The sequence below is a fragment of the Astyanax mexicanus genome, chromosome 24 (genome assembly GCF_023375975.1).
Source record: "Astyanax mexicanus isolate ESR-SI-001 chromosome 24, AstMex3_surface, whole genome shotgun sequence".
Taxonomy (NCBI): domain Eukaryota; kingdom Metazoa; phylum Chordata; class Actinopteri; order Characiformes; family Acestrorhamphidae; genus Astyanax; species Astyanax mexicanus.
In genome coordinates this window covers 275,339-287,142 of record NC_064431.1, presented here as the reverse complement: position 1 = coordinate 287,142, position 11,804 = coordinate 275,339, and the positions used below count along the sequence as shown (strand labels likewise).

Below are 11,804 nucleotides of genomic sequence, written 5' to 3'. Positions count from 1 at the left end.
TAATCAGTATTTAATAAACCGGTTGATTGTAGATTTTTTATTCTTCGGCGACGCCGTTCACCTAAAATCTGAAGCGAGGCTACTTTCCCTAACCTGAAGCGTCGGCCGTGCGGGATTAGAAAGGTGTGATGCATGCTTGTCGAATGTGATTAGGATCTGTGAGTGGTGTAACTGCACACCTGAGTTGTCCCAATAAGCCAATTTAAACCCAGTTAGAACTTAAAACCACTCGTTCTAATTCTGCACAATTTTACGCACGTTACAGTGGCGTGCAATTTAATGAAACATACTTCTTTCACTTTCTACATATTTATTTTTTTAAATCTTTCAAGCTATTCAGGGCCCGTGCAATAATCTGTTTATTATAGTCTATATATTTATATATATTTTCAAACATCAAATGTCTTTTAAAGTTGAAAAAAAAGTTTTTTGTTATGTATGTTTTGTTTTATTATGGTATGTTTAAGCACCTTATGGATTGCTGCTAAATGTAATTGTACACAGTGCAATCACAATAAAGATATTAATCTTGTGTGTATTGGTATTCACAAGTTGAAATCAAATCAAATCTAATTTATATAGTGCTTTTTACAACTGATCATTGGTGCATCCATCAGTAATTATAAATATATTGTATTTTTCAGATTTAATATTTTGATATGTTGCTCTTTTTAACTGTTCAATCTTTTAACAGATGGTTTTTCCTCTGCTTCAGGTTTTTCTGTTATTTAACACAATCTAAACCACAGCTGATGTTATTTTACCCCATCAGTCCACTGGTCTCTGCACTCGTCTCGCTTCAGTAGAGGATCTGTAATGTCCTGCAGACACTGATCTGTGGTTTGAGGTCACAGTTAGTGTTTCCTACTTAAATCTTTGTTAAGATCAGATTCTGCAGGCAGAGCTGCACAGACGCATGCGTTTATCTGAACTCTTTACACACTAATGCAGTAATACAGCACGAACACAAGACATGTCATGTTTTATCTGATTAACTTGATTTATTTAGTTAATATGCATCATTCCTGCATTTCAGACCTGCTGCACGTTTCAAAATCAGGTGATTAAAACCATGATTTAGTAAAAAAGGAGTATTCACTAATCCACCACAGTCTCTGAGGAGCAAATATCTGCAGAGGATCTCCAGTTTTAACAAACGTGTGAAGAAATGAGTGAAATGTTAAAATTAAAGTGAAAAAGTAAAGATCCTGATGTGCAGAAGATCCTCTCCTACATCACTGCAGAACCCACAACCTGTGATCAATAACCCAATAATCAATTAAAAAAATAGAAATTTTAGGTAAACTCATGCAATCACAAACACAGTCCCCAACCACATCTACAAAAATCATAAAAATAATAAAGATAAATATTTTTAGGAAGCCTGTAAAACAAATCTCCTCAGCAATCCTCAATTAACACAGGCTATCCGATACAGTGGGTTATAGCTGCCTTAAACTATATTTAAACAACTCTAAACACATTTTCATCATGAATTGCACTTTCCGTTTTAAAGCGTCAGTATAATTTAGTATAATAGAGGTCTATTATTTTAATTATTTCTTCTTGTCGAAGCAGAAAGAAAGCACAGAGCTTCTGTTTAAACATTATAATTTATAGGTCATCACCATAAAAACCACAGATCAGCCTCGTAATCAGTTTAGAGGTGAATACTGGATAGCGTTAAAGCTCTGTGGCACAATCAATGCTTTACCTAAGATGGCACCCCAGCTTTCACCGAGCAATCGTAGCTTAGGCTACTTTCCTAAGCCAATAGAATCCTAATGCCAGGTTGTTTATCATAACGAATATCCCCGCTAACTTCACGTGGGTTCCGCTGCCACCGTGACCTTATTCAGGGGTTGGTCTAATCCAGCCCAGGCATCCTGTTGCTGGGGTATAAAAGCACTTTGACGGGGACCAGCAGTCCGTTGGTGCTCCTTTGACGACAGGCAGCAGAGAGGAGGAGGACGAGCAGAAAGAGAGAAAGAGAGAGAGAGAGAGAGAGGAGAACAGAGAGAACCGAAGGACAGTAGCTGTCTGAGCACTCGGAGCACCGACCACAGACCTCCGACTGAACCCTCAGGATGGGTGACCAGTGGGGAGACGCTGTTTTCGCAGCCAGGCGACGGGGCGATGACACGACGCGAGAGGCAGCTTTCACCTACACCAACAGCAACAACACGAAAGGTAAGAACCGTAAGAGCAGCTCCAGGTTCAGGTGAAGGGAAATATTTCACTACAGTTGTGTTTTTAAGAAGCTTTTAGTTCAGGAATGGAAGCTCATACACACTCTGATCTCTACCGCAGATCCCTTTGAGGGACCCAATTACCACATTGCCCCAAGATGGGTGTACAATCTGGCTACATGCTGGATGTTCTTTGTGGTCGTCGCCTCAACCGTGACCAACGGCCTGGTGCTGGTGGCCTCAGCCAAATTCAAGAAACTGCGTCACCCTCTGAACTGGATCCTGGTGAATCTCGCTATAGCTGATCTGTTAGAGACACTATTGGCCAGCACCATCAGCGTCTGCAACCAGTTCTTCGGCTACTTCATCCTCGGACATCCAATGTGTGTATTTGAAGGCTTTACAGTTGCTACCTGTGGTGAGTACCGAGTTAACAAACGCAAAGAAACATTACTAAACATTACTAAACATTACTAAAATCCAGACTGCTTTGTATTTGCTCATTTTTTCAAATCTGTTTCTCATGAATCTGCGTTCATCAGGTATTGCTGGCCTGTGGTCTCTGACTGTTATCTCATGGGAGAGATGGGTGGTGGTGTGCAAGCCTTTCGGAAATGTGAAGTTTGACGGGAAAATGGCAACTGCTGGAATTGTCTTCACCTGGGTCTGGTCTGCAGTCTGGTGCGCACCTCCCATCTTTGGATGGAGCAGGTAATAACTTCTCTCCAGTCCTACAGCAGGAGCTTTTGAGATGTTTAACAGTAAAACTGAGGGATTAACGTGATTTCCTGACAGGTATTGGCCTCACGGTCTGAAGACCTCCTGTGGACCTGATGTGTTCAGTGGAAGCGAAGACCCTGGAGTTCAGTCCTACATGATTGTTCTGATGATCACCTGCTGCTTTATTCCCCTGGGCATTATCATTCTCTGCTACATCGCTGTGTGGTGGGCCATTCGCACTGTAAGTTTTCAGACTAAACGAGATTTTAAAACGTTACTTTCTTCCTCACACAACCAGAGCTAAATGCAGAACATGTGCTTTATTCCAACAGGTCGCTCAGCAGCAGAAAGACTCAGAATCAACACAGAAAGCAGAGAAGGAAGTGTCCAGGATGGTGGTGGTCATGATCATGGCTTATTGCTTCTGCTGGGGTCCTTACACTTTCTTTGCCTGCTTTGCGGCGGCTAACCCCGGCTACGCCTTCCATCCACTAGCAGCAGCCATGCCTGCCTACTTCGCCAAGAGCGCCACCATCTACAACCCCGTCATCTACGTCTTCATGAACAGACAAGTAGGTTTTTTCACCATGTTTTACAAGTTTAACCAATCACAAGAGATGGCCGGTTAGAAATGGTCCTACAGTAATAACCCTCTTTTCCTCTGTTTGCAGTTCCGCGTATGCATCATGCAGCTCTTTGGGAAGAAGGTGGATGATGGATCTGAGGTGTCTACATCCAAGACAGAAGTCTCCTCTGTGGCACCTGCATAAAACACCATGTATACCTCACACATTGGATTCAAGTCTTAAGGACATGGAAGAGAAACTCAAAACGGAACTTTTTATATACCATTTTCATAATAGCTTTTCTTTCTATTTCTTCTCCGGAGTGTGATGGGAAAATGCGTGACAGTGTTTGTAAAAGCATTGCTTTCTCAACAGAGTTGAGTTGAGGCTGATGCTTAACAGCAGCCGTATGCTGGAAGGCGTTTTCATAACGGATGCAGAATTCTCTCACCATCATTGACAATTGTCTGAGAAACAGACCTACAGGTAGCTTTAATGAATCTACAGAGCACATCCCTAACAGATAAACGTACGACAAAAAATAAGCATGTCAGCCGTCAATAGAGTCCAGGAATATTTGCCTTTACGTAGCTCTGCAAATCTGCAAATCGACACAGATGAACGAGAACTGAAGAACGAATCACCTCTGCAGTGAAATCAGTCGTGGATTCACACTCACACTCATTGTGAAATACTAATGTAACTTTAAATACCTTTTGTAGCCATCTTGCATGAAAACAAAAATAAAAAAAAACTAATAGATATATGCTTATGTACAGTATATAATATGGTTTTATTTTTTTCTTGTGATAAAAATAAATGCAGCAAATTGAAAACAATGTTGTGTCTTTGGGTCTGATTTTATTGCACTCGTAAAATGAGGAACTTTAACAGGTTTTACAGTAAAATCAGCAGAACGACGGAGTTTGAGCTGCAGAACCTTTAATAAAACTGAAGCCGAACAGAAGCTGCTTTTGCTTCACAGGATTTAGAGTTTTACTGTTACTTACAGACCGACTAATGAAAGGAGCCATCGAATGTAATTCTCCCTCTCGCTCCTGATGGAGATTATCAGTTTCTCCTGAATCCCGACACTAAAAGCACTTCTTATCCAAGGAAGATTAACCTTAAAGTGAAGGTCTTGATTCTGTGAGGACGACTCAAACATCCTTTCAGCTCTAATTCAACATTCAGACGACCTGCGGGGAAAACAGGGCGTTCCTGCAGGACTGAATCCAAATCTCTGTAAACTGCAATCAAATGCTGCAAACTAAAACTAAAAAGTCAAGAGAACAGCAACACACACACACACACACACACACACACAGATCAATCTTCACCTATACCAGCCTCACTGAAAGCATTAATCTACTCAGTGGTTCTCAAACTGTAATTCATGAAAGATGCCAAGCTGATACACCACCAAATAAATGGTTTAATGTAAATTATATAGAAAAATGCACACGGGAACCAGGAGATGTTTGAATCTCTGGGTCTTATAAATTTGCCTGCTTTCATTGGAGACAATGACAAATTATCACTGATAATAAACATAATTTTCGTGAGAACTTTTAAATAAAAGACATTCTGCAGCATTTCTACTGGAGTTTAGAGTTTACATTTTAATTGCATTAATTTTTGTGTTTCACACTGAAATCAGAATGTCCAACAGTGTTATTACACAATACATTTTTGCTTTTATGTGGTATTTTGAGTTTTTAGTTTGATTGTGGTACACTATCTAAAGTGATCCAACTATCTTAACCACAGATCTGATTCAGTTTATTATTATTTGGTCTCATTAATTCATTTAGGTGCATTACAGGTAAACTTAAGCAGAACCCTCGTATCTCCAATCCCTCAGACACACTTCACCCATCAAGAATCCCTTTATCAGCACATATGATTAATTAAGAATTGATTTCTCAGAGTAGATTATTTACAAAATAAAACATACAAAATACAAAAGTGTTTAAACCCCTGAGCTTTCTTTAAATTTAAAGGTTTTTAGTGCATGGGGTAAATAATCCACCAGGGAGCAGAATGTATTTAATGAGATTTAGTTATTTAATTAGTTAATTATTTAACTCTGCGCTGCTGTGGGACTTTTATTGTGAAGTACGGTGCGGACGGGGGTTCACTGTGCTGCGGGACTTTTATTGTGAAGTGCGGTGCGGACGGGTGTTCTCTGCGCAGCTGTGAGCATGTCTAAAGCACGTGAGTAGAGTACAGCGCGTGTTTTTTGTTTCAGCTGATTAATTTTCGCGTTATTTAACGCGTGATAATCTGCTGAATGCCCTGTTTGTGTTTACAGGGCAGAAGCGCGCGCGGCGGCTCGGGTTCTGCGGTAAACAGGTGTGTTTAGCTAAAGCGGCTAACTGCTCTCTGTCTGTCTGTTGTTTTCCTACCCGTTTCCACCAGGCCCCGCCCCCTAACCTCAGAGCTTTAAAGATTACTGGTCGCAATGCTCTATGGGTATGGACTATTACCCAATCCCAGCACAAGAGGCAAGGCAATAAGGCGGGGCTTATCCGAATACGGGTAGAATAACAGGCCAGTTTAGTGTGTGTTTAATGTGTGTGTTTTGGTTGTGTTTTAGTGTGTGAGTGTGTGTATTACTGTAGTTATCAGAGTGATGAAGTGTGTTACTGTAGAGCAGTGTGTTAAGTGTGTGTGTGTGTGTTCAGGGTAAGGATGGGCAGCAGGGGGAGTGCAGGGGCAGCAGGGTGGATGTGGATCAGAGGAAGGTCGGGTCTCGGGGAGAACAGCGCCGGAGCGGAGCTGATCTCAGACAGCAGCGGGTAATCTACAGTATACAGAGCACCTCCACACAGCACACCTGTACCTGTACAGCATCACCTGTACCTGTACCCGTACAGCATCACCTGTACCTGTCTGATCTGTGCACTGTGTTTCAGCTGGAGGAGCAGCAGGAGAGGCAGAAGATCTCCCGAGAGAAGGAGCTGATGAAGAGGAGAAGTCTGGAAAGCTTTCAGAAAGACATCCAGCAGAGACAGGGTGCGTTCGAGCTGAAGGTCAGTACAGATTACAGCTCTATATATTCATTTTATTACAACATTAAACTGTGTGAGGAAGCTAATCTTCTTATACCAAATAACATTTATCAAACCATTTATTAATCCAAACTGAAAAATCCATGGTGACCAACATTTATCCTGATGCTCTGTTTATTCGTGTGTTCAGGAAATGGAAATGAAGAATTTGGAGAAGAATGTTAATTTTGAGAATGAAAATTCAAGAAAGGCGTATTACAGAGAATTTAAAAAAGTAAGTAACTTCATAAAAACATCTGACCTGAATTTAATTGCTGTCGGTTTGATCATTATAAGGGTTTAATTGGTTAATTAAGGTTAATTATAGTGATAATTGTTGGTGTGAACAGGTGATTGAAGCTGCAGATGTTATTCTGGAGGTTCTGGACGCCAGAGATCCGTTAGGCTGCCGTTGTCCTCAGGTGGAGCAGGCTGTGGTTCAGAGCGGAACAAACAAGAAAATCGTTCTTGTTCTTAATAAAATCGGTAAGATCAGATCTAGAACCAGATAAAAACAAGCCGTGTGATTAGAGTTGAGTTGCAGTGGCATCTTTCCACTGTATAACAACGCTTTAGAAAATACTGCACAAGAGTTTTTCTTGCTACTGTATGAAGAAATGTGAAATGTTTTATGTATAAATACTTTTTTTATTTTGTTTTTTATTTTAGACTTGGTGCCGAAAGATCTTGTGGAAAAGTGGATTAAGTATCTTCGCAATGAGTTTCCCACTGTGGCCTTCAAAGCTTCAACACAGCAACAGAACAGAAACCTGGTGAGAAAAGCTTAAAACATGAAGATCGTAACAGAATGCAGTTTAGATTAGATTTTTGTTTGTTTCTGTAAATGCCGTATGTGACTCTTTGGATTAATTAGAATTCTGATTAAATAAGATTAACACACTAGTTTGTTAAATGTTTGAATACAAAATCTGTTGACATTTACTAAATACATTAATCATGAATAAATATTAAAATTACTATCTGTTACCACTTTATAATAAGACTACCTTTATAAAGGGTTTATAAATGGTTTACAATTAGTTCATTAATAGTTACTAATTAGGTTGTAAATGCCTTAACAGTAATTAATAATCAGTTATAACACACATACGTAGAAAGGTAGTGAACTAGTGAACCCACAGCCATCTATATTGTTGCTCTTTCTACGTATGTGTTATAACTGATTATTAATGATTTTAAGGCATTTACAACCTAATTAGTAACCATTAATAAACTAATTGTAAACCATTTATAAACCCTTTATAAAGGAAGTCTTATTTTAAAGTGGTATCGAATATCTTTATAAAACGTTTTATTTAATGTCTGTAATTGTTCTTTGGTGTCTGATTTATACCCTCTCTCCCTTGTGATGTAAATAAATAGTAATTTCTGTAGTTATTGGATTAAACCGTTGAAGATTTTAAACGTGTTCATTATTTTACCCACAGTTCTGCTGGGAAAAGTTAAATCAGTAAAAGTTAAATATGTTTATTGAACAGAAGCGGAGTCAGGTCCCGGTGACTCAGGCCAGTGCGGAGCTGCTGGGATCCAGCGCCTGCGTTGGAGCCGAGTGTCTGATGAAGCTGCTGGGAAATTACTGCAGAAACCAGGATATAAAAACCACCATAACCGTGGGAGTGGTGGGTGAGTGAGATTTATATCATTACTGTGATCAGGTGTGATCAGGGGATCAGGTTCATGCAGTGATCAGAGTCCACTGACCGTCACTTTTAACGGTAATTAATTATTTATTTATTTATTTTTACAAAACTGGCCCCATTGGTCCATTTTAATGAGAAACACTTTGTCAGTTCACGATTGGTAGGGCAAAGTGCTTTCGGCCAATCGGAGCACTTAATTTTTTACTCAGTAGCCCCGCCCACCCTTGCCTAGCGTTGCACTTCAGTCAGAGACCTAATTGATGAATTTTGCGGTTTATCACGTGTCTGGTTAGCACAGGCGCTAATTCAGCAACCTGCCTATCGAGCAATCCACTACTTTCATCCACACTTCATTTTCCTCCATACAATCAACAACACCGTCACTGTGCTGAACACTCTCAGACTCTCGCGCTCTCTCTCTCAGCTGATGGCACATTTCCAGGTTGTTAAGTGTGGAATATGGAGCTACACTAGTGTTTATTTATATTAACTCAGTATCTTAGCACATTAAAATATTCTCATTTTAAAATCATCAAAACTACACTGATGTGTTATAATACAGTAAAAAGAATCTAATCTCCCTAAAAACATCATTTTATTTCTGATTAATCACAGAATATATTGACACTAATATAATATATAATCCCCCACAGGGCCTGAAGCTCATCGGTTTATTATTTCTGCAGCTCTTCTCTGATTGGAGTAGAGAAGCTGTTTTTTATGTTAGAGAACTTTTGTAAATAAAGTGCGTCTCGGTTGGTGAGCAGACTTTAGATGTAAGAGGATGAATTAATGTTACTTTAACTATAATTACATTTCTCGCTGTGTCTTCAGGGTTTCCTAACGTTGGGAAGAGCAGTCTGATTAACAGTCTGAAGCGAACGCGAGCGTGCAGTGTCGGAGCGACGCCTGGAGTCACCAAGTCAGTGCTCAACTTCTCTGATGTTCCTGTTGTTTATGTTTTATGTGTGTCGGTTATCTTTATTTTTCTCATTTCTACAAGTTAAATGTTGTTTTTCTCAGGTGTTTACAGGAGGTCCATTTAGATAAACACATTAAATTACTGGATTGTCCTGGAATTGTTATGGCCACGTCTAACAGTGATGCTGTGATGATCCTGAGGAACTGTGTGAAGATCGAACAGCTGGTGGATCCAGTTCCAGCTGTTGAAGCCATATTGAGACGCTGCAGTAAGACTCAGGTAGTTTATATATACAGCGTAAAGAGTGTATACCATATCAACCCTGATTAGAGTCCTGAGCAGCTTCAGAAGTGCTGAGTTAAAGTGTGAAGCCCTGAATCAGATTATTTTTAATTGGCCAATGTGGCTCCAGGCGAATGAGTCTAGAGGTGGGTAATCCAGGTCCAGAAAGTAAAAATCCATCCCAGGGTTTTGTACCAACTGCCTGGGCGGCTCAGAAATTGAAGTTCTCTCTTCATTTTCTCCAGAGCTGTATATGTTTTATTCTTTTGTCTGTTTTATTTTAATGCAGTGCAGTGAAAGGGTGAATCAGTAACGTGTTGATTTTCTGTTGGTAGATTATGGAATTCTACAGCGTCTCAGATTTTCACACGGCTCCGGAGTTTCTGGCGCTGTTGGCTCGTCGGCAGGGAAAACTGCGAAAGGGTGGTTTACCGGACAGCGACGCTGCGGCCAAGAGTGTCCTAATGGACTGGACTGGGTTGGTTATTATTATTATTAATGTTATTAGCACATTTATCTGATTTTACTGATTTCTTTTTTTTTTTTTACATAAATCCGCATAAAAGTACAAACAGACAGAGAATACATTTGTGAAAAACAATTGCTGCTGTGTTTCCATCACAAATTATTTACCAAAGTTTTAAACTCATTAAACTGTGAATTGTTTTGGAGTTTATTTCAGGACCACGGTGCAAAATAGTAGAAAGCTTTTCTGCAGAGAGACAGAGCAGATTACACAAATATAACAAGAGTTTACCCAACAGAGCTTCAGTGCTGCATTCTCCTTCAGCTTAGGATATTTATTGTAATGGATGCAGGGTCTGAATGGGTTAAATTAACATGCAGTGTTTTTATTGTTTTTATCTGTTTGTTAACAGAGGACGCATCAGCTACTTCACACACCCTCCAGAAACACACCGCCTGCCCACTCACGTCAGCGCTCAGATCGTCTCTGAGATGGGGAAGGAGTTCGACTGGGAGGAGCTGGAGAAAGGAAATCAGGAGACTTTAGCAGGTAAAGAATCACAGAAATCAGTCTCATGGAGCAGCTCAGCATCAGCAGGTCCGTTACTCGTATCTCCAGGATAATTAACCCTTTCTGTTTCTGTTATTAGGCTGCAGCTCCACCGATGCGCCGATGAGTTTCTGCATGGCTACATCAGAAATGACGGAGTTAGAGGTGGAAGAAACTGATGACCAGGAGTCTATGGATGCAGATCAGGATCCAGAGGTACTTCAGTCATCAGTGTTATAAAATTGCTTTTTTAGGAGTGAGAAATGAAAACTCAGTGGTGCAGACATCAGTGCAACAAGGCAGATTCTGTTAAAATGCAGTTTATGCTCTTTTTCCATGTGAATCCACACTTTACACACATTTAATAATATGTAATGGAACATTTGCTGTTTAAATGTAAAAGAAAATACATGTATGTCCTCTTAAATTTACTGTTATTTCCCTTTCTTTAAGTTTGGACACATGACCGTACAGCTCAAAGAACCAAAATCTAAATCCGGTGAAGCTGTGGCGTCTCAGGCACCGAAACCTGTGGATTTAAAGGATATTCTGGATGTCGACCCACTTCAGCAAGGCCAGGCTCTGACTGCTGCAAACAAGAAGAGAAAAAAGCAGCAGAAAAGAGCAGGTACCTCCCCCACTGCAGCTATTAAAGTTATTTAAATGAGTTTTGATTATATGTTAACCTGACTTTTATTTAATGTGACTCACTGATCATTAAAACCTGTTCTTTACTTTTTCCACAGATAAACTTGCCACCAAACTCTCTGATTCTCTTACATCAGCCATGAATTTTGCTTTTCTGGACAGCTGAAATTACAGGACACTCTCAGGAAGGACAGCATTGGCGTGATTAACATATCATATATAGCCTATGTTATGTTATATATGTATATTTAAATTATGTTCATGGTGTAAATGGAAAATAAAACATTTCTGATCAAATGTACTTCATACCCTCCAAGAAAAAGGAAATAAAGGCAAAACAGCTTTGCCAAATAATTCAATCAAGATCCGTAATTAATTTATACAAACACACTTTACTCCTTTACTACAGAGAACATCTGTGTTTTTTACACAGTACCTGTGAAATGACTGATTTTGAGCAGGGTTTTCTCTCTTCATCTCTCTGTTTTGGCTAGAAATTTCTAGAAATTATAGAAAGTGTTGTCTCTGTATTTAACTGCCTAAGCGCTGCTGTACAGTGTGTAGCGCTAAAATACCTTAAAGTTTTACTTTAATTATACGAATAACTATAGCTGAGTTATAAGTAGAACCAATAAAGCTGTGATATTTTACATTCCCAAAAAATTGCAAAACAAATCTAACCGAAAATCTAATCTAGCAAATTTGAATTAGTTTGTTTCAGTTGGTCATTTTGCTTTTTAGATTTATA

General features: G+C 39.6%; 2 protein-coding genes across 2 annotated transcripts; both read left to right on the top strand.

The window, feature by feature from the left end:
- Positions 1 to 1,913: 1,913 nt before the first annotated feature.
- On the top strand, positions 1,914 to 4,314 carry LOC103042837 (red-sensitive opsin). Its single transcript, XM_007237519.4, has 6 exons — positions 1,914 to 2,190; positions 2,311 to 2,607; positions 2,732 to 2,900; positions 2,985 to 3,150; positions 3,242 to 3,481; positions 3,581 to 4,314. Exons 1-6 carry the CDS (start codon positions 2,088 to 2,090, stop codon positions 3,677 to 3,679), a joined length of 1,074 nt encoding a protein of 357 aa, XP_007237581.2. The 5' UTR covers positions 1,914 to 2,087; the 3' UTR covers positions 3,680 to 4,314.
- Positions 4,315 to 5,613: 1,299 nt separating this feature from the next.
- On the top strand, positions 5,614 to 11,415 carry gnl3l (guanine nucleotide binding protein-like 3 (nucleolar)-like). Its single transcript, XM_007237522.4, has 15 exons — positions 5,614 to 5,692; positions 5,790 to 5,830; positions 6,163 to 6,276; positions 6,394 to 6,510; positions 6,680 to 6,763; positions 6,879 to 7,014; positions 7,198 to 7,301; positions 8,028 to 8,172; positions 9,024 to 9,111; positions 9,213 to 9,390; positions 9,729 to 9,871; positions 10,272 to 10,408; positions 10,509 to 10,624; positions 10,862 to 11,036; positions 11,155 to 11,415. Exons 1-15 carry the CDS (start codon positions 5,680 to 5,682, stop codon positions 11,220 to 11,222), a joined length of 1,659 nt encoding a protein of 552 aa, XP_007237584.2. The 5' UTR covers positions 5,614 to 5,679; the 3' UTR covers positions 11,223 to 11,415.
- Positions 11,416 to 11,804: the final 389 nt, after the last annotated feature.